This window comes from Dromiciops gliroides, chromosome 2, assembly GCF_019393635.1.
Source record: "Dromiciops gliroides isolate mDroGli1 chromosome 2, mDroGli1.pri, whole genome shotgun sequence".
Taxonomy (NCBI): domain Eukaryota; kingdom Metazoa; phylum Chordata; class Mammalia; order Microbiotheria; family Microbiotheriidae; genus Dromiciops; species Dromiciops gliroides.
This window is the reverse complement of record NC_057862.1, coordinates 260,094,285-260,116,752: the sequence shown is the minus strand read 5'-3', so window position 1 is coordinate 260,116,752 and position 22,468 is coordinate 260,094,285. Positions and strand designations below refer to the sequence as shown.

General features: G+C 40.0%; 1 protein-coding gene and 1 non-coding gene across 2 annotated transcripts in view; both read right to left on the bottom strand.

Annotated features, from left to right (window-relative positions):
* Positions 1 to 5,192: 5,192 nt before the first annotated feature.
* Positions 5,193 to 22,468, bottom strand: part of RAD51B (RAD51 paralog B) — an 885,837-nt gene continuing 868,561 nt past the window's right edge. The window contains exons 10-11 of the mRNA XM_043986876.1: positions 17,030 to 17,108; positions 5,193 to 5,316 (exon numbers count right to left, since the gene is read on the bottom strand). Coding sequence (XP_043842811.1) covers positions 5,300 to 5,316; positions 17,030 to 17,108 — 96 coding nt within the window. The 3' untranslated portion in view covers positions 5,193 to 5,299. The remainder of the gene's footprint in view (positions 5,317 to 17,029; positions 17,109 to 22,468) is intronic.
* Positions 19,626 to 19,732, bottom strand: LOC122744828. Its single transcript, XR_006355170.1, has one exon. It is a non-coding gene; the product is annotated as a U6 spliceosomal RNA (small nuclear RNA).

The following is a 22,468-nucleotide window of genomic DNA, read 5'->3' as shown; positions in this document are numbered from 1 at the left end:
ACTGAAATGGAGAAATCACAGGAAGAAGGGAAATTGCTTTTATTTTTTTCTCCTAACTGGCAACCTGGGTACTATATTTTATTATTAATCAATCAGCATATATTTATTAAGGACTTAGTTTGTGCCAGGAACTGTACTAGGCACTGGGTATGGGACTCACCCTATGATTTTATCAGTGTACAGAGCTCTACGTAAAGAACTTCTTTGACCAATTCTGATGAAGAGTTTCCCTGCAGATTATAGTCTTGCCGAGCTGCTTGGGGCACTGAGTCACCCACGGCTGGTATGTGTCAGAAGGAGGACTTGAACCCAGGTCTTTCCAGCCTCAAGGTTGGAAAGACCTCTCTATTCATTACCCCATGCTACCCCAGGAGTGGCTTGTGAGTCACTGGGTATACAGAAGCAAAAAGGAAACAGTCACAGCCTTGGTGGTAATTACCTGCTAAGGGTAAAACAACAGGAACTCAGGTGAATAAAGTTTTAAAACATACAAAGTCATTTTGAGAGACACTAAGATTTGGAAAGAAGGAAAGGCCTCACATGGAGTTTCCCACTTGAGTTTTGGGGAGAAGTTAGGGATTCTGACAAAGAGTAGAGCAGCTGGATCATAGAATATGTAAAATCTGCTCTGTAATAAGCCTGAGAAGGTAGTTTGGAGACACTTGGTGAAGACCTTTAAGGGCTGATCTGTTTTAAAGCAAGGGAGAGACATGGTGACAGGCATCAGAGGAGAGAAGGGGGACTATCTGAGAGATGTTGCAAAGGTGAAATTGACAGGCCTTGGCAACAGGTTAGGCTTAGGGGAGGGAGGAAGGAGAGATAGTGAGGAGTCCAGAATAACACTTGAGTTGCCAGGGACTTCAGAGGACAGTGTTGCCCTTTACAACAAGGAGATAATATTTGTAGAGTGTTTAGCACAGAATCTGGCATATTGTTGTTGTTGTTGTTTAGTTGTTTTTAGTCGCATATAATTCTTCTTAGGGTTTTCTTGGCAAAGATACTAGAGTGTTTTGCCATTTCCTTCTCCAGCTCATTTTACAGATGAGGAAATTGAGGCAAACAGGGTTAAGTGACTTGCTCAGGGTCACACAGATAGTAAGTATCTGAGGTCAGATTGTGAACTCAGGTCTTCCTAACTCCAGGCTTTGCACTCTATCCACTAAGCCATTCAGATGTCACATCTGACATATCACAGGTGCTTAATAAATGCCTTCTCTTCTCTTAATAAATTCCCTTCCCTTTCTCTTCCCTTATCTCAATTGATCCTCACCACAACCCTGGAAGGCACATGCTATTATTATCTTTCTTTTACAGTGGAGACAATTGAGGCAGAGGTTAAACAACTCACCCAGGGTCATACTGCAAGTATCTGAGGCTGGATTTAAAATCAGGTGACTCCAGGCCCAAGCTCTATTCAAGGTGGCACCTAGTTTCCTTTGACAAGCTGATGACTATAAATATGGGGGAGGTAGAGAGAGAGGAGAGCACAGGACAGGCCCTTGGGGAACACTTACGGTTAGGAGATGGGGTAAAGAGGATGATCCTACAAAGGCTTAGGAGGATTAGACAGATAGGAAAGAGAACCTTCAGAGTCATGATAAGAGTCATTCCCAGACAGGAGAGAATATGCAGGAGGAGAAGGGAGGCCAACGTGTCAGATACCCCAAAGGAAGGATGAAGAATTAGAAAAGGCCACTGAAGTTGGCAATTATGAGGAGAATGACAACTTTAGGGAGGGCAGTTTGAATTGCATGATGGGATCTGAAGGTAGGCTGCAAAGGGTTAAGATGTAAAGTAAAGGGGGTGGCTAGGTGGCGCAGTGGATAAAGCACCGGCCCTGGATTCAGGAGTACCTGAGTTCAAATCCAGCCTCAGACACTTGATACTTACTAGCTGTGTGACCCTGGGCAAGTCACTTAACCCCCATTGCCCCACCAAAAAAAAAAAAAAAAGATGTAAAGTAAAAGGAGAGGAAATGGAGGCAATGAATGGGGACAATTTTTTCTAGGAGTTTGGTTCTTAAAGTGAGGACAGACATGGGACCTTTTTATTTTTTTAAGCATGAGGAGATCTGGGTATGCTTGTAGGTGTCAGGGAAGAAGCTAAAAGAGGAAGACACCAAAGATTAAGGAGATGGGATGATCTCAGGAGCAATCTCCTGCTAGGGAAGAGAAGAAGGATGGAGTAAAAAAAATGGTACAAGTAGAGGGGCTGATTTTGGCAAGGTTTGGCAAGGTTTGGCAAGGGTCACTCTTACAACAGCAGCCACTCCTACACCTAACAACCCTTTTGTAATACAACTTTACTGGCTGTATGTCAAATGGAAAGAGCTTGGATTTGAAACCAATGGATGTGGATTTGAAGGTTGACTCTTCTACTAAATTATTTTTATGACCTTGAACAAGTCATTTAACTTCTCTGGGACTCAGTTTCCTCTTCTGGAAAATTAGTGTGTGCATATGCTTGGCTGGGTGAGGGATTTGGATGCTTTCTAAGTTTCCTTTGAGTTACAAACCTTTGGTCCTATGGGTGTCATTTCCTTTCTAACATGGCCATAGTAGAAGTATTGGATTTTAACAATGGAGACCACAGAGGTTATCTATTCCAATTCATAACATTTACCAACCTTCATATCAACTCTGAGGCAACATAGTTGGTATGATGAATTTGAAATGAGGCCCAAGGCAGACCCAGACAAGAGGCTCCCCACTATTCTTATACTGGTAAATTTCCAGTATCTCTACACAAGGGCTCAGGGGTTGTGCCCCTAGAATTGAGGCCTTTTTCTTTTATTTATCTATATTCTTTAGATATCCCTTATGTTTTCTCTACATATCTATTTATTCTTTATATTCTCTATTTCTCTTCCTGGTGCCTTTAGTATTTTTGATCAACTAGCTAAGGTGCCTTTTTTTTTTTTCAGTTCAATAAAATGTAAAACCCTTGAGAGAATGAACTGTATCTTTTTGTCTTGGTATCCTTAGCACTTAGCACAGTGCCTGACATATAGTAGGTGCCTAATAAATGTTTACTGTCGAATAACTTCAGTAAAAGAGATCACATAGCCATCAAAGTACTGTGTGGAGACTTAAGGATACAACTGCTGATAACCAAGCTAACAGTTTCCTCCCAGATGACTTTGATTCCCTGGCAAACTTTAGAGATGGAAGTATGGGAGAGGGAGAAATGAGGGTTACAAATGGTTCAGAGAGCTACAAAGCGAGGCTTTGAAAGCTACAGGCATGTTCCAGTCTACAGGGATCTATCCAATCTACTTGGGATCCCCTATATCATACAACACTGCAAAGAATCTCAGAGTTGGGAGGAACCTCAGAAGTCATAGTGGAACAAGAATCCCCTCAACGATATCCCCAGCAAGTGCTTATCTGGTCTTCCTCTGACACTCTCTGACATTCCACTTTCAGATAGTTCCAATTGTTAGGAAGCTTCTACTTTCATTCAGTCAAAATCTGCCTCCCTGATACTTGTTACCATCATTCCTAGTGTATCCTCTGAAACCAAGGGGAAAAAGATGTCTAATCCCTCTTCTACATGCTAACTCTTCAAATATTTGAAGACAGCTATCATCTCCCTCCACTTTTTCTTTTTTCTAGGTTAAATATCTCCAATACTAATATGAAGTAATTTTAAGATCTCTAATAATCCTGGTCATATCCCAGCTTGTAACTATTTTCCTAACTGAATAAAATACTCCTAATATATTCTAACAGTAAAATACAGTGGGTCTATAACTTCTTTTTGTTTTAGATACTACCATTGTGGAACTGTGTATTACGATTTTCCCAGTAGGAAGAGAGAGGATTTGAAACCTAACCTTGTGAATCATAGGAATTGTAGTCAATGAACAGTGTTGTTTTCTCCGTCATGCAAGAGTTTCTCTTATGAGTCCGTGGCACAGGTGGCAAAGTGGTGGAGTCTAAAATTGGGTCAGAGTTTAGAATAGAGTGAATAAGACCTTAGTGCTGGTGGTTGGAGAAAGAGAGTAGTCTGTGGGTGGTTTTGCAGTGTAAGCTCAGAGACTTGAGTCTGGGCATTATGAGCTTGATCCCAGCAGCCAAGACCTCTGCTCTTTAGAAAAACAATCATGATAGGGGTGGCTGCAATGGACTAGAGCTGCCAGTTAGTGTTAATCCTTTGAGATCAGTAAAATCAGAATGAAAATTTAACTCCCTGTACTTCTCTCCCTTTTTTGGTGGCTGGCAATTTCTACATGATCTCTCCATTTCTTTAAGTTGTTTCCAAGTCCTGATTCCTAATCTTTCATATACTACCATGATTGATTATAGCTTCTTTATTAGTTAAGTCTTTTTATGAGGGGACTGCATGGGAGAATGCCAGTGAAGGACTGCTAAAGAGATAAAGGAATACAGAGGATAAAGCTATTCTCTCTGAGGAAGGAGGGAAAGTAATTCCTGAATCTAAATGTAGGACTTTATATTTACCTTTGTTAAATGTTGATGTTTCTGCCTCCTCTTTTAAATCAATTAAGAGTGTTTCCAGGGGCAGCTAGGTGGCGCAGTGGATAAAGCACCGGCACTGCAGTCAGGAGCACCTGAGTTTAAATCTGGCCTCAGACACTTGACACTTACTAGCTGTGTGACCCTGGGCAAGTCACTTAACCCTCACTGCCCCCCCCCAAAGTGTTTTTATCTGTTATCCAGCTAGAACTTTCATGATGAGTTCTCCTGATCACTGAGGAACTTATGTACGTTCTGCCTGGTTTCCTCAGGTCTTACCCCTTAGCTCAGTCTGGAACAGTGATACTGTCCTGGGCAGAGTCAAAACCAGGTGATTGGGACTCTGCCTCAGAAATAGATATATAGTTTAAAAATACTACATATACATAAATATATACACATATGTATGTATATGTATAAATCTGTGTGTGCATATACATATGCTATCTTTTATTTTTATAACACCTTCAATTCCAAATATTTCCCTCTACCCTTCCCTACCAAATGAGCCTCCTTTATAACAAAGAATAAACAAAAAGAATAAAAGTATTTCAGCAAGCTCAACTAGCACATCTGATAGGAAATGCAATATTCTACATTCATAGTTCCCTTCCTCTGCAAAGAAAGGATGGAGGAACATTTTATAAACTCTTTTCCAGGGCCAAGATTGGTCATGACAAGTACAGAGTATTCACTTTATTTTTTGCTTTTTCAATTTATGTAATAAATGTAATAGACATTGTGCATATTATTTTCCTGGTTCTGCTTGCTTCGGTTCTTCGAAGTTCTTAGAAGAAACCAAAATGTAGTCTTGAAAACATTTAGTCTCCTTCAGCATCTGTAGAAAGAACTATGGTTAGCAAAAATAATTATTTAATACAGGAAGCTCTTAACTGGCATACTCTCTTATCCCGCCCCCCCCTCCAAAGAACACCAAGAAAGTTCCACTCAGACCTTTGATTCTTTCCCATTTGTTATTTAATTGAAGCCTAACCTTTCCCCAAAGTCTCAAAAGCTACACTGTGTACTAAAAAAATAAAAGTCCAGCTTTCTGATTGCATGCCCTTGGAGAATATGTAACAAAGGATCTTTGGTTTGCTTTTGTTCATCTGTCCTTAGAATTGGCTATTCTCTGTCAGAAAACAATATTTGCAGTTATAAAGGAAATATTTACCAATGATCTGATCTTAAACACCAAGTGTCAAAGGCCAAAGAGCAACAGTCACTTTGCCCAAATTTTCCTGCACTCAGGAATCTCTACCAAAATAAATAATTGTTCCCAGATTCTATGATGGAGGAAAAACATTTCCAAAGGGGAAGGAATGGGAAGATAGAGACCTTTGCTTCTGTCAGGATCGAAAACCCTCCCCAAACAACCCCATGGAAGATCTATTAGGCCTTTACATAGCAAAATGACTTCTCCACTGAAATACAACTCAAACAACCTGGCTCACAAAGCCCATGAACCTATTAAACCTCTGATTCTGTTTAGACTGCTGATTTCATTGATGTAGGGAACCCCGGGAAAGGAAATTCTCTTTTCCAAGTACCCATCCTTGCCACTCCTCTGCAACTTATAGAAAACTGCTTGAGAGCAAGAGGCTGCTAAGAAACTGGCCTGAAGTCATTCGGTCAGTGTGGGCAAGAGGCAAGACTTAATTTAAACCAGGGGTTCTGATTCTGAGCCTAGCTGTCATTCACTGTCATTTAGCCTCTTCTGAAATGTACAAGAGAAAGTCTCCTCTGTCAAAGACCAGTTACCCATGCTATGGTGCTTAATAGGAATATTATCCTTTGTAGTTCAGGATAGATAATAATAATAATGATAATGATGATAATGTTAAAATATTATTTAAATTTTAAAATTTAATTCTTTAAGTGCTAAAGCCAGCATTTACTGTGCTGGGCACCATACTAAATGCTTTACAATTACTATTTTACTTGATCTTTACAACAACCCTGGGAGCTAGGAGATGATATTGTTTTTTACAGATGGGGAAACTGAAGCCAAACAGAGGTTAAGTGACTTGCCTAGGGTAACACAGCTAGTATATGTCTGGGACTGGATTTGAACTCAGGTCTTCCTGACTCCAGGCCTGGTGCCTTGAGCCCAGATGTATATCTTCTGCATCCCTACAGGTGAACCTGCCATTGAGTCTGAGATATATTTTCATCCTATGTACCTCAGTGGAAGGCCTTATGTAAGCTATATTCAATGAACAAATGGCCTCAAATATCTCAAATATCACTCACAAGGTTAAAGATTCCTGTTTCCTTTTAACTTAAATTATCTTCTAGTCAGTCACTGTGGCCTTTCTTAGCCAGAGGTGTTTCCAATGATACTGCTTCCCCACTCAGCCTGCTGCCTCTTCAGTTGTGAGTTCCAGGACCAGCCTGAAGAGTGTTCTAATCTCAAACAGAAATCAGGGATCTGAGTTCATGTCATCAGAGCCAGACCTGAGAGGTCTGAAAGCCCACCATGAATGCCACTAATACAATGGTTCAAAATGAATGGGAACAACCATAACATGAAATGAGACAACTAAAAGGAATAGGGCAACCAGAGTTCTCTTAAGTACTGATGCTTCCAAGATTCACAAGCCTCTGAGCAATGAGGGAAATATGAATGATGTGGACGTGAATGGATTGTCCAGTGCCTTGCTGCCTAATCACAAAAGCACAGTGAACTTGAGATTTTAACTCAAGGAAGTTAATAAGATTTATAGAACTATATAAATGCTACTTATTATGATGATGACTAGGTGGCACAATAGATAAAGTGCTGGGCCTGAAGTCAAGAAGACATCTTCTTGAGTTCAAATTTGGCCTCAGACACTTACTAGCTGTGTGACCCTGAACAAGTCACTTCACCTTGTTTGCCTCAGTTTCATCATTTGTAGAATGAGGTGGTGAAAGAAATGGCAAATCACTCCAGGATCTTTGCCAAGAAAACCCCAAATAGGGTCATAAAGAGTTTGACTTGATGAAAAACAACTTAACAACAAGGCATTATAGAGACTTAGTAGAATGAAACTTATGACTAGAATTTTGCAATAGAAGGGTAAACCTTGTTTAAAAGAAACAGAATGATATCCTTGTGGGAATATTACAGACATTCCAGCAAGATGAAGGATATGAATAATGAGATCACTGGCAAGACAGATTGATGATGAATGACTTCAACAACCCAGACATTTGTTGGTCTCTGTCCACCAAAAAGCAGAGACTCTGATACATTCTTAAATTTCTTAGTTGATCCTTTCAATTCTCAAAAGGTAGAGGAAGATAATAAACAGCAAGATGGTGGGTTAGTTGCTTTCTACAAACCTCTTCTACTATTCAACCTCGGAAGAAAGAAATCATGAGGCAAATGGAGAGTAATGTAGAGCTAAATCCACAAGATAAAAAGCAGCACTTCCCTTGCTGTCCCTGGGCAAGGGCCTGGTTCTATGGTAGGCCAAAATGACTCTACTTAAACACCCCTCCACTTGTGCTCCACAGGAGGCAGCATCCTGATTCTCCTGAGCTATGTAAAGGAAGAGAAGAAGGGGGCAGGTCAGCTAAAAATCTGCCGGATGGTAAGTTGCACAAAGCCTGACAGAAGGAAGAATGGTACAGCAGCTGGAGAGAGTTCTGTTCCCCCAAACCCTCCAGAGACAACAAGGCAGGGGACCCTTCCATACCTACAACAAACCTTCCTTTTCAAAAGAAAAGGTCTCAATAAAAGCCCAGGATACAAACATAAACCAACAGAGATAATCCTAAAAACAGGAGAAAAAAATAAGTAAAAACTTCAAAGAGAAACTGAAGTGCAATTAACAAATATTATAATGTGAAGGAGAGTAAAAGACAAATGCTTGTGAGCTCCCCAGAGATCACAATGCAGCAACAACAAAAAACTGCAGAATAGGTCAAAAGAGAAATAAAATTCATGAAATAAAAAGCTGGGGGGCAGCCAGGTGGCACAATGGGTAAAGCACTGGCCCTGGATTCAGGAGGACCTGAGTTCAAATCCGGCCTTAGGCACTTGACACTTACTAGCTATGTGACACTGGGCAAGCCACTTAACCCCAATTGCCTTACCAAAAAAAAAAAAAAAAAGCAGGAATGAAACAAGTCAGAAATGAAAGCAAGCTCTCAGCACAAAATATAAAACCATAATGAGCAGAATAGGAGATATTAAATCCATAACGGAGAATCTCTCTAAAGAAGTAGAAACTGGAGTGTAGGAAAAGTTAATAGAACAAACAAAATATTAAAAGGATATATGAATTTTATATAAGCCAAAGTAAATGATCTAATATGAAAAAAATTTCTAGAACTTCTAATTATAGCCAACTAAGAAGTAACTGTAAGAATCTACTAATCTCAAGAAAAAAAAGACTGTATAACTCTAGAGGTTAAGTTTAACAATTTCAGTGGCAAAAAACAAATTTTGGAAACACTGAGAAGAAAGACCTGCAATTATGAAAGAAAGGCAATTAGAATATCATAGGATTATTCAATACTTACACAAAATCAGAGAATTGATAATATATTCCAAAAACAAATCTAAAGCTGTCACTCAAAATTATATATCAGTCAAAATTGAGCCTAATTATTAATATTAAAAAATATGGGCATTCAACAACAACAACAAAAAGGCAATTGAGACATTAAGAAAAATAGAGTTGAGTAGACGATTTGACTTGCAAACACCAAAAAAAAAAATTAATAGAAAGGTAGACAAGTGTAATTTGGAACTATGCCCAAAGGACATACTTGTCTATACCCTTTGATCTATCAATACCACTGCTAGGTTTATATCCCAAAGATATCCCCCAAAATAAAAAGACCTATTTGTACAAAAATATTTATAGCAGCTCTTTTTGTGGTGGCTAAGAATTGGAAATCAGAGGGATGCCCATCAATTGGGGAATGACTAAACAAGCTGTGATATGTGATGGTGATGGAATATTATTGTGCTATAAGAAATGACAAGCAGGATGATTTCAGAAAGGCCTGGAAAGACTTGTATGAACTGATGTATAGTGAAGTGAGCAGAACCAAGAGAACATTGTACACAGAGACAGCAATATTGTTTGATGAAGAACTGTGAAAGACAACCATTCTCAAAAATACAATGATTCAAGACAATCCCAAAGGACTATTGATGAAACATACTATTCACCTCCAAAGAAAGAACTGATATTGATTGAACACAGACTGAAGCATACTATTTTTCACTTTCTTTCATTGTTTTTCTTTTATTCAAGTTTTCTTGTACAAAATGACTATTATGGAAATATTTTACATAATTATACATGTATAATGCACATCTGATTACTTACCACTTTGGGAGGGAGGGATAGAATTTAGAACTCAAAACTTTTAATAAAAATGTTTATTTTTTTAAAAAAGAAAGATGGATTGTGGAAGAGGGGAATGGAGGTTGCAGAGGGGAGAGACTAGAAGGAGAGGGTCTTATTGAAAAGTATTACTAAAGGGGAAGAGGAATGACTTTTTGGTAGGTAAAGGGATCTTTTTAGTAGATTCACTCTGGGGGTAACAGAAGAAAGAATGAGTTAAACTTCAAAGAGAAACTGAAGAAAAAAAAGGAAATGTTCAATTAGCAAAATTAGCAAATATATGGAGGAAAGTAAAAGAGACTCCTACAGGGAAGTTTGTGTATGGGGAGCCTGCTTCTTCTGAGAGAGTTTTGTGCCTCAGTGGGCAGCATTATGTCCAAAAGAAAGGATGTGTGGGTTTCTAGGGTCAGCCTAGAATGTAGAGCCAGAGACTGATATGGCATGGTCTTTAGGATAAAACCTAATCATAGCAAGGGCAGGTGGAAAGCCTGGACCACAAAATTTAGGGTACAAGGAAAAATACCACACAGCAGTGCTTCTGTCTGACATTACTTTCTTCATAGATTGATATTTCTGTTTTGGGTTTTTATTTGTGTGTTTGGGGGTTGTTTGTTTGGGGGGGGGGCAATGAGGGTTAAGTGACTTGCCCAGGACCACACAGCTAGTAAGTGTCAAGTGTCTCAGGTCAGATTTGAACTCAGGTCCTCCTGAATCCAGGGCTGGTGCTTTATCCACTGGGCCACCTAGCTGCCCCCTTAATAAATTGATATTTCTAAGAGTGAGGCACAGCAGAATAAACAGAGGTAGCATAAACTCCACAATGGCAGTATCATAGGAACTGAATAGGAGAGGGACCTCAAACTGAGTAATCAGAAAAGCTGATTCAACCCCATGGGGAACAAAGAGAGACTAAGGAAAGAACAAGTACAACTATAACCTGTGAGGCAAGAAATAAAATCCAGAAAACACTGGAAGGGTAGAGGAAAAAATGGAGAGAACAAAGCAAACGAAAACTTCTTTGATAAAAGTCCAGAAAAAGAAAGTTACTAAAAATAAGAGATTGGAAGGGAGGAATGAAGGAAGACTGTAAACTACTTGCTGTACACAGTACTTTTATAAAAACAGACTATGTTCTAAGACAGAGAGAAATTAAAAATAAATGTAAAAAAGGAAAAATAATAATTATATACAGACTATGATAGAATGAAAAAATTAATATAGGAAACATCCATAAACAAAATATACACACCTAAATATGAATGGGTTAAAAAACAAATCATGGAAGCAATTGAAAAAGTATGTCATAGAGAATGATGATGAGCCTATATATCAAAACATTTGGGATTAAAAGTCTTTAGAGGAAAAAATTATATTTCTGAGAACATTAATAAAAGAGTACTGAGCTGATAGTTTTATGAATTAGAAAATCAAAAGGTACAGGAAGAAATGAGTGGGGAACAATTTGTCTTTGTGCAGGCTGTCTCAGAAGTCTTGGTGCAGTTTTAAGCTATTAAAGCTCAAGCCAAAGCTTTTGGCACATCCTATATATATTGGGCACATAATAAATGCTTGTTGAATGGAACTGAATTGAACTGTAATCCCTAGACCTCATGCTGATTGATGAAATGGAAACAATGGGAACCTTGGAAGATGACCACGTCATTTAAGGGTTGATGATAGCTAAGGAAGGAATGTTGGCAGCATTTGATGTGAACCCTAGACTATGTAATGGAGCACTGGCCAATGAGGACCCAGTCTTTACAACATGCATAATATGCTCTGTGTGATTCCAGTCTATATACAAGCTTGGTAAGCCTGCTTTCTAAACATGTATAATGGAGGGGTCCCACTTCAGAGCATGCACAGGTATCATCAGACTATTTCCTATCAGCTTAACACACGGTTGCAGAAAGTTTGTTATATGGCCAAGCCAAAACTAAGTGTTCATTCAAAAGTCCAGGGCTCTAATCTCTTGCTTTCTTCCCTAGGAGTTTTGGGGTAAGAAGTAAGAGTAAGTGAGGGAGGAGGCAGCAGCTTTGGCTACCTTGTCTCCTCACCTGATCAACTTGTGTTCCTGATTACATGCATGTTTCTTCTTTCTTGATCTCAGGGGAAATTATATCCTGAGATGGGAGCAAACAATGAGATGGGCAGATCCATCTAGGGGCATTCCTAGCTATCCAAGGAGAATAGATTTGTCGATGCTATCTAAGGTCCTGCCTTCAACAGGAGCTGGAGGAAGCAGTAAATAAGTCTGGTGTGAAGACAGTACAGTATTACTGAGGCGCAATCTGCTTGACTCAGCCTAGCTGAGCAAAGGAGAGACTCATTCATAATGTATACCACACTTAGAAGGGAACATGGTACAGAATTCACAAAGGGAAAAAAGGACTTCCAAGGCCAGGAATTTCTACACTGAGTTGGGGTGGTAGATGTTTTATAGTGACCACTTTAAATTTGAGTCTACCTTCCCTAGGAACCCAGGAGGTATATAGAGGGGAGATTTATACATTAGTCTTTTCTATACTTTCTCAGTTAATATTCTTTTGTAAAAGCTAGATTATGTTAAGTGGTTATTGATATTAGGGAGATGTTAACCGGCTTAAAGCACACTGACAGGGGCTCATGAACAATAGTATTAGAAGACCTCCAACCACTCAGAGGGTTATGACGAGAACTCCGAAGGAGTAGCAGTAATCAGTCTCTAAGGACCCAGTCTGCTAATGTAGAACTTGGGAAAATAGCTCCAGAAAGGATGCTACAACTAAAAGAAAGCGGATTTTTGAAAATTCATTGAAAAGACATTGGTCAGAAGTTCTGAAAGGGAAGACCAAGAAGAATGAAGGGAAAATAGCTGATGACAAAATTACAAATGATCCCAACAAGCATAAAAGAAGACGTAAATGAAATGTTCAATATAGGAGATATATATCATAGGATCACAGCTTTAGAGCAAAAAGGGACCTAAGAGGTCATCTAGTTCAACTCCTTTATTTTACAAAAGAGGAAACTGAGGTTCAGAGAGGTTAAAATCGGGTGCCTACGATCATAGAACATTGTATTTGAATTCAGAGTTTGACTCCAAGTCCAGCATTCTAAACTGTGCTGCCTCTCCAATGTGACTGATCAAATGAGATCACATATGTGAAGTGTTTTGTAAATCTTAAAGGCCCTATAAAATGCCATCACCATTATCATTGTTGTTGCTAGTGTTCACAGGGAGCTCTTTGATAAAATAAAATTTTTAAATGATATATGTAAAAGATAGAAGCAGGAGTATTTAACCAAGGACAAAGAATTAGCTCAAGAAGAGCAGAGTCCAGAATGTGATGAGGCATGTGGAAAATGTCAAGGAGAACCAAAATGAATTTTGAAGCTCTGTTCATCACTGACATGACATAGTCACCATAGCAGTTGGTTTTACTTAACTGTGTTTCTTTGTTACATTTAGAGGATTCTATTCCAGGGTGAATGAATGAATGGATGGATGGAAAAGCATTTCCTATGTACGAGGCACTGGGAAATACTAATATATGAGACAGTACTTGCCCTCAAGGGATTTACATGCAATGGGAGAAGGGGGAGAGAACACACACAGGGTGTGGTGGCCAGGGAAGAGTGTTTTAGTCTGAGAGGTATCTGGGAGATCACAAGGATGGTGAATGGGACAATAGAGTAGTTGTTGGACATGAACTTTTTTGGAAGTGATTGTGGTATAAAAACTACAAAGATCAATATGTGTATTATATATGTGCATACACATTATATATTTAGGGCAAGATAAAGGAAAAGGAAAGAATAAGTCCTACTTGTGGGGGATGGATATTACAAGATTAAGAAAGCAAGCATACTTCCCTCTTTTCCATGCAAAAAATAATAATCTTAAGATTGAAAAATAGAATAAAAATCAGTTAAGAGAGAACTGAAGGAAGCAGCTAGGTGGCACAGTGGATAGAGCACTGGCCCTGGAGTCAAGAGGACCTGAGTTCAAATCCATTTTTAGACACTTGACGCTTACAAGCTGTGTGACCCTGGGCAAGTCACTTAACCTTCCTTGATTGCCTCACCAAGTGAAAGAGAGAGACAGAGACAGAGACACAGACACAGAGCCAGAGGCAGAGAGAAAGACACAGAGAGAGAATAAGAGGGAGAGAAACCTGAAGCTCAAGAGAGGGGGGCACATAGTCAAGTGCACATGATTGCTCTATATGAGTTCCAGTCACTTGGCTGTTTTGATCAGAAGTATTACCATAAAAAAAAAAGAAGTATCACCTTTGACCACCAGCTTGCACTGGGCTTACCAGCTTCCATGGTGCTAGGTTAGCTAGCCTGTGTCAGTGTTTTTAGGGATCCTCCAAAGAATGAGGGTTTACAAACACAAATTACATATGAGATAATCCAGCCAAAACCAAAGGAGCAAGGTTCCCAAAGGGAACAGAGCCAGAAGAGATAAGAGAATGAGCTTGAAATGTAAGTCATGGGAACTGGAAATCCAGGTAGGAAGGAAGAATACTATGTCAACAAAGCTGGGTAAAAGTAAACAGAACAGAACTGACTAATAAGCTAGAGCAGGGAAATGTAGATAGGCAGATAGAAAGTCAAAGGTGAACTGCGGACTAATAGGGATCTGCAGAAGTCAGTGCCCTGAGGCCATCAGCCTCCTTGGATTCTTAATGGATCAGTGGCCTGTCAGTCTAGGACATGACATGAGCTTGGACAAATTTCATTCCAGGGGATGGAAAGAAGTTGCAGGATGATCCAAAAATTCAAAATCAAGTCATGAGACTCAACTGAAGGAATGAGGAATGTTTAGCCTGGAGAAGAAAAGATTTTGATGGGATGTGATTATTGTTGCCAAATACTTACAGACTGCTACCCAAGAACAATTTAGGGATATTTTATATGGTTCCAGGAGGGAAGAAATAGGACCGATGGATGGAAAAGAAATCCTTAATAATCAGAACAGTGGGAACATGCAATTATTGGGTAGTGATTTCGCCATCTCTAGAGATGTTCAGACTAGATGATCACTTGTTATAAATTTGGTAGGAAGGAAATTCATGATTTCTAAAATTCTTTCCAATTTCTGAGTCTATGAATTGGAGGTGCATTTCAAATTGGTAAATTGCTACATGGCTTACTTTACATCAGTTTCTAGAACTCCACAGAACTTTGGTGGGGGACCATAGAGATTATCTAGTTCAACCCCCTCCACCTCATTTTTGCAGGTAAATTAAGATGTAGACTGGTGACATGATTTGCCCAAGGTTATGCAACTAGTTAATGGCAAAGCTGGGATTTGAACCCAGATCTTTTGTATTTCTGTGCATAACACCACTTATCCTCCAGGTTGCTTTAGTAAGGACCACTTTGAACTCCTGAATAAATGTTGTGGTTATCTTTCAAATTTTCCTTCTCATTTTGCCCTTCTCCTTATGTCTGTTTAAACACATTTTTTGTTTGTTAGAAATTATCAATGCTTTCTTTTTGGAACATACATTCTTTTCTTTATTTCTAATTATTGCTCCTGGTCCTAGGTATTGGATTTGGTCCCTGAGCACTCCCACATAAACTGAAAGATAACACTTTGGTAAATAAGGATAAAAGTAAGACTGCCAATGTGGTGCTAAATGAAAATTTAGCTTCAGACACTTGCTAGCTGTATCACCGTGGGTGAGTCACTGAACCACTGTTTACCTTAGTTTCCTATAAAATGAAGATAAAAATAGTACCTATGTTCCAGAGTTGTTGTGAGGATTGAATGTGATAATATTTGTAAAGTGCTTAGTATAATGCCTGGCACATAGTAGGTGCTATATAAATGTTAGATATTATTAATAATTCAATAAATACATTAAGTGCACTGGACATGAAACATGAAATGAAAATGAAATGAAATATTAATGAAAATGAAAGAAAATGTTCATTTCATTTAAAAAATGAAACATTAAAAATGAAAGTCTTTAACCTCAAGTAGTTTACATTCCACTGGAGTGATATAATATGTTCATAGATAAGTAAATACAAGGGAATTTTAGGAGCAAGAGAGCTAACAGGCACAGGTGTGGGGATTGGTGGCAATGAAGGTTTCTTGTGGCACCTGAGCTGAGCCTTGAAGGAAGGTAAGGCTCCTGGGAGGCAGAGATGAGGGGAAAGGAAAAGGAATAAACATTTACTGATTAGGGGAGTATATTATTGGCACAATATACAGGTTAGGGATAACAACATATCACCCTACAGACATCTTCCAGGGGAGCAACCCCTGTGGAGGAAGGGCCTGTCATGCCAGCTACCACTAACATCAACTGCCAACCTAGTGCCTCCAATATGTAGGTGAGCCCAGTATGCCTGGGGACAGTCATCCCTCCCTCACAACTATTACTTCTGCTTCCCCTGAAGCTGTCATGCAGGAAAGCAATGCTTAAGGACTATCTCTGTAGTTGGTACAGACTTCACTTCCTCAGCAGTCACAGCTACTACAAAATACAGTTCCCACCACCAAGTCTTTGGCAATGATAAATGGTTCGACATCAGAAACAAATAAGGTTTTATTAAGGGAATTGAAGCATCTGAAGGAGATGCATTACCATCTACTTTGCCACTGAATTTCCTTTGTTTTTTAATTTTTTTTTTAATTTTAGTGAGGCAATTGGGGTTAAGTGACTTGCCCAGGGTCACACAGCTAATAAGTGTTAAGTGTCTGAGGCCAGATTTGAACTCAGGTCCTCCTGACTCCAGGGCCAATGCTCTATCCACTGCGCCACCTAGCTGCCCTGCCACTGCATTTCTGACCTGCATCTTTTTTTTTTTTTTTTGCTGGGCAATGAAGGTTAAGTGACTTGCCCAGGGTCACACAGCTAGTAAGTGTCAAGTGTCTGAGGCTGGATTTGAACTCAGGTACTCCTGAATCCAGGGCCAGTGCTCTATCCACTGTGTCACCTAGCTGCCCCCTGCCACTGCATTTCTAAGGAAGACTGGGTCTTTCCATCCCATATATGCTCTCTCCCCATTTGTCAGGATGTGTCTAGATGAGTCTTCCTGACACCTGTCCCCTCATACTTATTTTGGCAACATAACTGGGCTGAATTCCTTCTGTTCTGAAATACCTTCTAATGAGACCACAGTGGCACATGAAACACTAGTATTCTTCATTCATTAATTCTTTGAAGTGATCTAACTCATTGTGAGGTGAGTGGGTCTTACCTTGAAGAACCAGACCAGCTTCTTCGATGGTATAATTGAACATGGAGAATGGAGCAAGTGGTGACTTGGCAATGACAATCTATATAGAAACACATTTGTCCAGAGTTAGTTAAAGGAATTTCTCAGATTTGGGTTTTTTAGATTGTGTGCATCTTGTAACTCCCTCCCAAGTCATAACTATGGCAATATGACTGGGGTGTCTTCCAAAAAATAGGAAAGGGCATTGAAAACACCAGCCTGGGGGTGCTTTCCATCTTCCTCCCTCACTCCCTTCCTTCCCTGCCTCTCTCCCTTTCACTTTTCCTCCCTTCCCTTCTTCCTTCCCATCTTCCTTTCTTCCTCCTTTCCTTCCTTCCATCATCTTTCTCCATCTTCCTCTCTCCTTCCCTTTTTTTCTACCTTCCTTCATCCCCCCTCTCCTTCCTTTCTGCCCTTTTTTTGCAGGGCAATGAGGGTTAAGTGACTTGCCCAGGGTCACACAGCTAGTAAGTGTCAAGTGTCTGAGGTCGGATTTGAACTCAGATCCTCCTGAATCCAGGGCCAGTGCTTTATTCACTGTGCCACCTGGCTGCCCTTACAATTTTAAACATTAAAAAAAAAAGGGGCAGCTAGGTGGCGCAGTGGATAGAGCACTGGCCCTGAATTCAGGAGTACCTGAGTTCAAATCCAGCCTCAGACACTTGACACTTACTAGCTGTGTGACCCTGGGCAAGTCACTTAACCCCCATTGCCCCACAAAAACAAAAACAAACAAAAAAAAATTGAGGGGCAGCTAGATGGTGCAGTGGATAGAGCACCAGCCCTGGAGTCAGGAGTACCTGAGTTCAAATCCGGCCTCAGACACTTAACACTTACTAGCTGTGTGACCCTGGGCAAATCACTTAACCCCAATTGCCTCACTAAAAAAAAAAAAAAATGAGTTCCAAATTCTCTCCCTCCTCTCAGCCTTCCTGAAACAGCAAGCAATTTGATATGTTATACATGTGCAGTCATGCAAAACATATTTCCACATTAGTCATGTTGTGAAGAAAACACAGACAAATATAAAGAAAGTAAAAAGTATTCTTTTCTTTGCATTCAGACTCCATCTGTACTTTCTCTGGAGGCGAATAGCATTTTTCATCACGAGTCCTTTGGAATGGTCTTTAGCTATTTCTGAGAATAGCTAAATCATTCACAGTTGATCACTGTGCAATATTGCTCTTACTGTGTACAATGTTTTTTCTGGTTCTGCTTAATTCATTTTGCATCAGTTCATATAATTCTTCTCAGGTTTTTCTGAAAACATCCTGTAGCACAATAGTATTCCATTATAATCATATACTACAACTTGTTCAGCCATTCCCCAGTTGATGGACATCCCCTCAATTCCCAATTCCTTGCCATCACATAAAGAACTGCTATAAATATTTTTGTATATACAGCTCCTTTTCCTTTAAAAAAAAAAAAACCTCTTTGGCATACAGACCTAGTAGCAGTATTGCTGGGTCAAAGTCACAGTTTTATAGCCCTTTGGGTAAGTTCCAAATTACTCTCCAGAATGGTTGGATCAGTTCACAACTCCACCAACAATGAATTAGTGTCTGGATTTTCCCATATCGCCTTCAACATTTGCCATTTTCCTTTTCTATTAGCTAATCTGATAGTTGTGAGGTGGTACCTGAGAGTTATTTGAATTGGCATTTCTCTAATCAATAGTGATTTAGAGAATTTTTTCATGTGACTATAGATAGCTTTGATTTCTTCATCTGAAAATTGCCTATTCATATCCTTTAACCATTTATTAATTAGAGAATTACAAGCTATTTTCTCCGCAAAGGCAATAAACATGAGAAACAGGCAGTGTAAGTATTTTAGTCCCATTTTATAGATGAGAAAACAGAGGCTAAAAGATATTAAGGTACATACCTCTGATGCAACAGCTAGTAAGCATCAGAGCAAGTTCACTGAGCCACCTGGCTGCCCCTACAATTTTAAACATTAAAAAAAAATTTGAGTTCCAAATTCTCTCCCTCCTCTCAGCCTTCCCTGAAATAGCAAGCAATTTGATATGTTATACATGTGTTTTCTAACTTCAGATATTGTTGCAATGTTGTTATGTAAGTATTCGTAAACTGGCCTTATGTATGTGTGGTCTCATTCTCCAACTGCATTATAAATCTCCTGAGGCCATGGATCATTTCTTTGTATTTATTGTGTATCCCCTAAAGTGTCTTGCACAACATGGGCATTCAATAAATTGACCGGAACTTGCTGGTTATTCTACTGTATGTCCTGTTACTTCTATTTTATCTAAGAGATTAATACAGCATGGTCCACCTAAACAGGACTGTGAAATAGATGAGCATGTCTCATTTCAGTACCCCCTTTCTCTTCCTGGCATTTCCTTTAGGTGTTATGTCATACTTAGGAGTAGTCAACTACTTCTTCCCTAAGATATTAGTTGATACAATGGGTAGGAATACTAGGTTTGGAGTCAGAGGCCCTAAATTTGAACATAGGTTCTGTTGCATATGAGCTGTGTGACTTTGTTAAGTCTCTCTAGGCCTCATTTTACTCATCTGTAAAACGTGGTGCTTCCGACTCTTTTTTTTTTTTTAATATGGAACGCTTCACGAATTTGCAGGTCATCCTTGCACAGGGGCCATGCTGATCTTCTCTGTATCGTTCCAATTTTAGTATATGTGCTGCCGAAGCGAGCACCTTCCAGCTCTTTCTAAGATTTTTTTTTTCCTGGCTCTTACCACAGGAGGATACGCTAGAGCAGGATTATATGGTCTTATGACTTAAGAAGCTATTCCTCCAATGGGTACCATTTTAATAGGAAGGGTCCAAGTATTTAAGTATCCTTAAGCTTGTCTTATGTGTTCTGATACCAGGAAGACTGAAGAGCCTTTGAAAACCAAAGGAATAAATCTACAATCACAAAACTTCATGTCCCTTGACAGAGATATTTAGGGACAAAGGAGTCTTCCTATTGTCTCTGCAGTCATGCCTAAGGAACTTGCACAGGTCAGGTCCCTTCCCCAGGGTAACCTGGCAAGCTGGGAAAGAATGCATTAACATCAAGCAAAATCCATATCTAACATCTAAGAAAGTGAAGGGACAGGGCAGCTCGGTGGAGCAGTGGATAGAGCACTGGCCCTGGATTCAGAAGGACCTGAGTTCAAATCCAGCCTCAGACACTTAACAATTACTAGCTGTGTGACCCTGGGTAAGTCACTTAACCCCAATTGCCTCAAAAAAAAAAAAAGAAAGAAAGAAAGAAAGTGAAGGGACTTAGTCTGGGTACAAGTGAAAGTTGACTCTGGTTATTTACAAGCTCCCACAAAGGCTCACGGGGACCCTGCTGGATCACACATGCCTTGCAAGTCAGTGGCTCCAGCACTACCCCCAAGCTGGTGGTTTTGGAAGGTGGTAGATAGAAGAGTAGATTGCCCAGTTAGGCCCCTGCCAAGATTCTTAACAGGGGCAGGTCTAAAGTTGCCTTTGTTTGGTTTGAACTTGTTACAGTGACACTTTTTTTCTTTTCTTTTTATGTTTTCTGGCTGGATCCAACTACAAGAGACACTGGAAGTGGAAGGGCAATGAAGAACAGAAAACACTTGATGCAGGAAGCCTTTTTGTCCCCAGGATGATGAGGGACGATGTTGCAATGTCTTCCAATTAAAGTAGAGATGTTTGATAATTTTTCTGCATGTGGGTGGATCTTTTCTGGGCAGATTAGGAAGTATGGGGTTGGTACTTATCCTCCCTAATCTTTCACAGAATGGGCATAAAGAGTTTTGGATTTGCAGCAGAAGACCTGGCTCTGACATTTAGTTACCATAGCATTTACATTCTTCAGACTGGTTCAGCTAATGACTACTTATGTGACATCAGACAAGTTATTTCTCCCTCTCTGGGGCTCCTTTTTTCCTCAACAATAAAATGAAGACATTGGACTAAATGATCCTTAAAAGGTCTCTTCCACATGTAGATCCTTAGCTGTCCAACTATATGACTGATCAAGTCTAACTGTTCTGGCTCAGTTTCCTCATGGATAAAATGAGGACAATTTGCACTAACTAGAGTCATTGGGGAGAAGGAATTAATGTGAAGCTGTACTCTTTCCCTTTTGGGTTCATATAGCACTTTGGTTTGAGCTATCTTCTGAACATCTGAAAGCTATTTGAGTGCATTTCCTATCTTCTTCCTGGCTAGAAGCCTCATGAGGACAGGGGCTATGTCTAATCTAAACTTAGTGCTCCCCCTCCCCATTCTTCCTCATGGTACATGGTTTGGTCATTTCAGTCATGTCAGACTGTTTATGACCCTGTGTGGTGTTTTCCTGGCAAAGAGATTGGAGTGATTTGCGATTTCCTTCTCCAGCTCATTTAACAGATGAGGAAACTGAGGGAAACAGGGTTAAGTGACTTGCCCAGGGTCACACAGCTAGCACGCGTCTGAGGTTGGATTTGAATTCAGGTCTTCCTGACTTCAGGTCCCACACTCTATCTACTCTGTCACCTAGTTGCTCAAAATGAATAGCAGCTCATTATTGCATGATTTTGTTTAAGACCTGGATTTTACAGTATCAACAAACAATCTTAGGTGTGGGATACCTGAGTGGGGATGGTGTGATAAAGGAATTGGATGCATGTTGAATGGTACATGTAGTTTTTAAAAGCTATAGCCTTCTGGGTTTACCTATGATCCTGGTTATGGAGTGCTAACGAGGGAAAAGTAAGTTCTGCCTGTGTTTGTCTAGGGCTGTAGATCTGAACAGGCAGCTGGGGAATGTGATTTTCTTCTCAAGCTTTCCCTTTTTCTAGTTCTACTGCCAGGTTTCCTTTCAGATCCCTTAATGCCTCCTCACAATTCTCCCACCTCCCCCATTCCCCTTCTTGTTCTGGTCACATACTTTAGCTGAATTGGTAGCTATTTGAAAGAGCAGAGATTTGGAAATCAGAGGAGGTGGGTTCAGATTCCTGCTCTGCTCTTCCTGAGTGACCTCAGGCAAGTCATTCAATATCTCCCGGTCTTTATTTTGTCATCTACAAGATGAGGGGGTTTAGCCAGATAGCTTCTAAGTCTTCTACCATCTCTAAATCTTCTTTAGCAACCAGCGTGTGGGTGAACTGGCCACAACTGGGAGGGAGAATGTGGACCACTGTTAACTGAACTGGCAAAAAAGGGCCTAAGTCAGAGGAGATAAGATTAGAGAGAGACTGCTATAGGCTACTATGTCCAAAATGCACCCAGTGCAAGGGACTGGGCTAAGGAAAATCCGAGGGCTTTCTTTCCCCCAGCCCCCAGCCCCCAGCCTAGGGTCCTCCCCATAGGCTCTCATTGCTCTTCCACAAGGGAGGAGCTGGGCCCTTCATTCCCTGAGAATTCCCAGCAGAGATTCCTTCATTGTGTGCTTTTTATTTGCATCTGCATGGAAAGGGTCTTGCT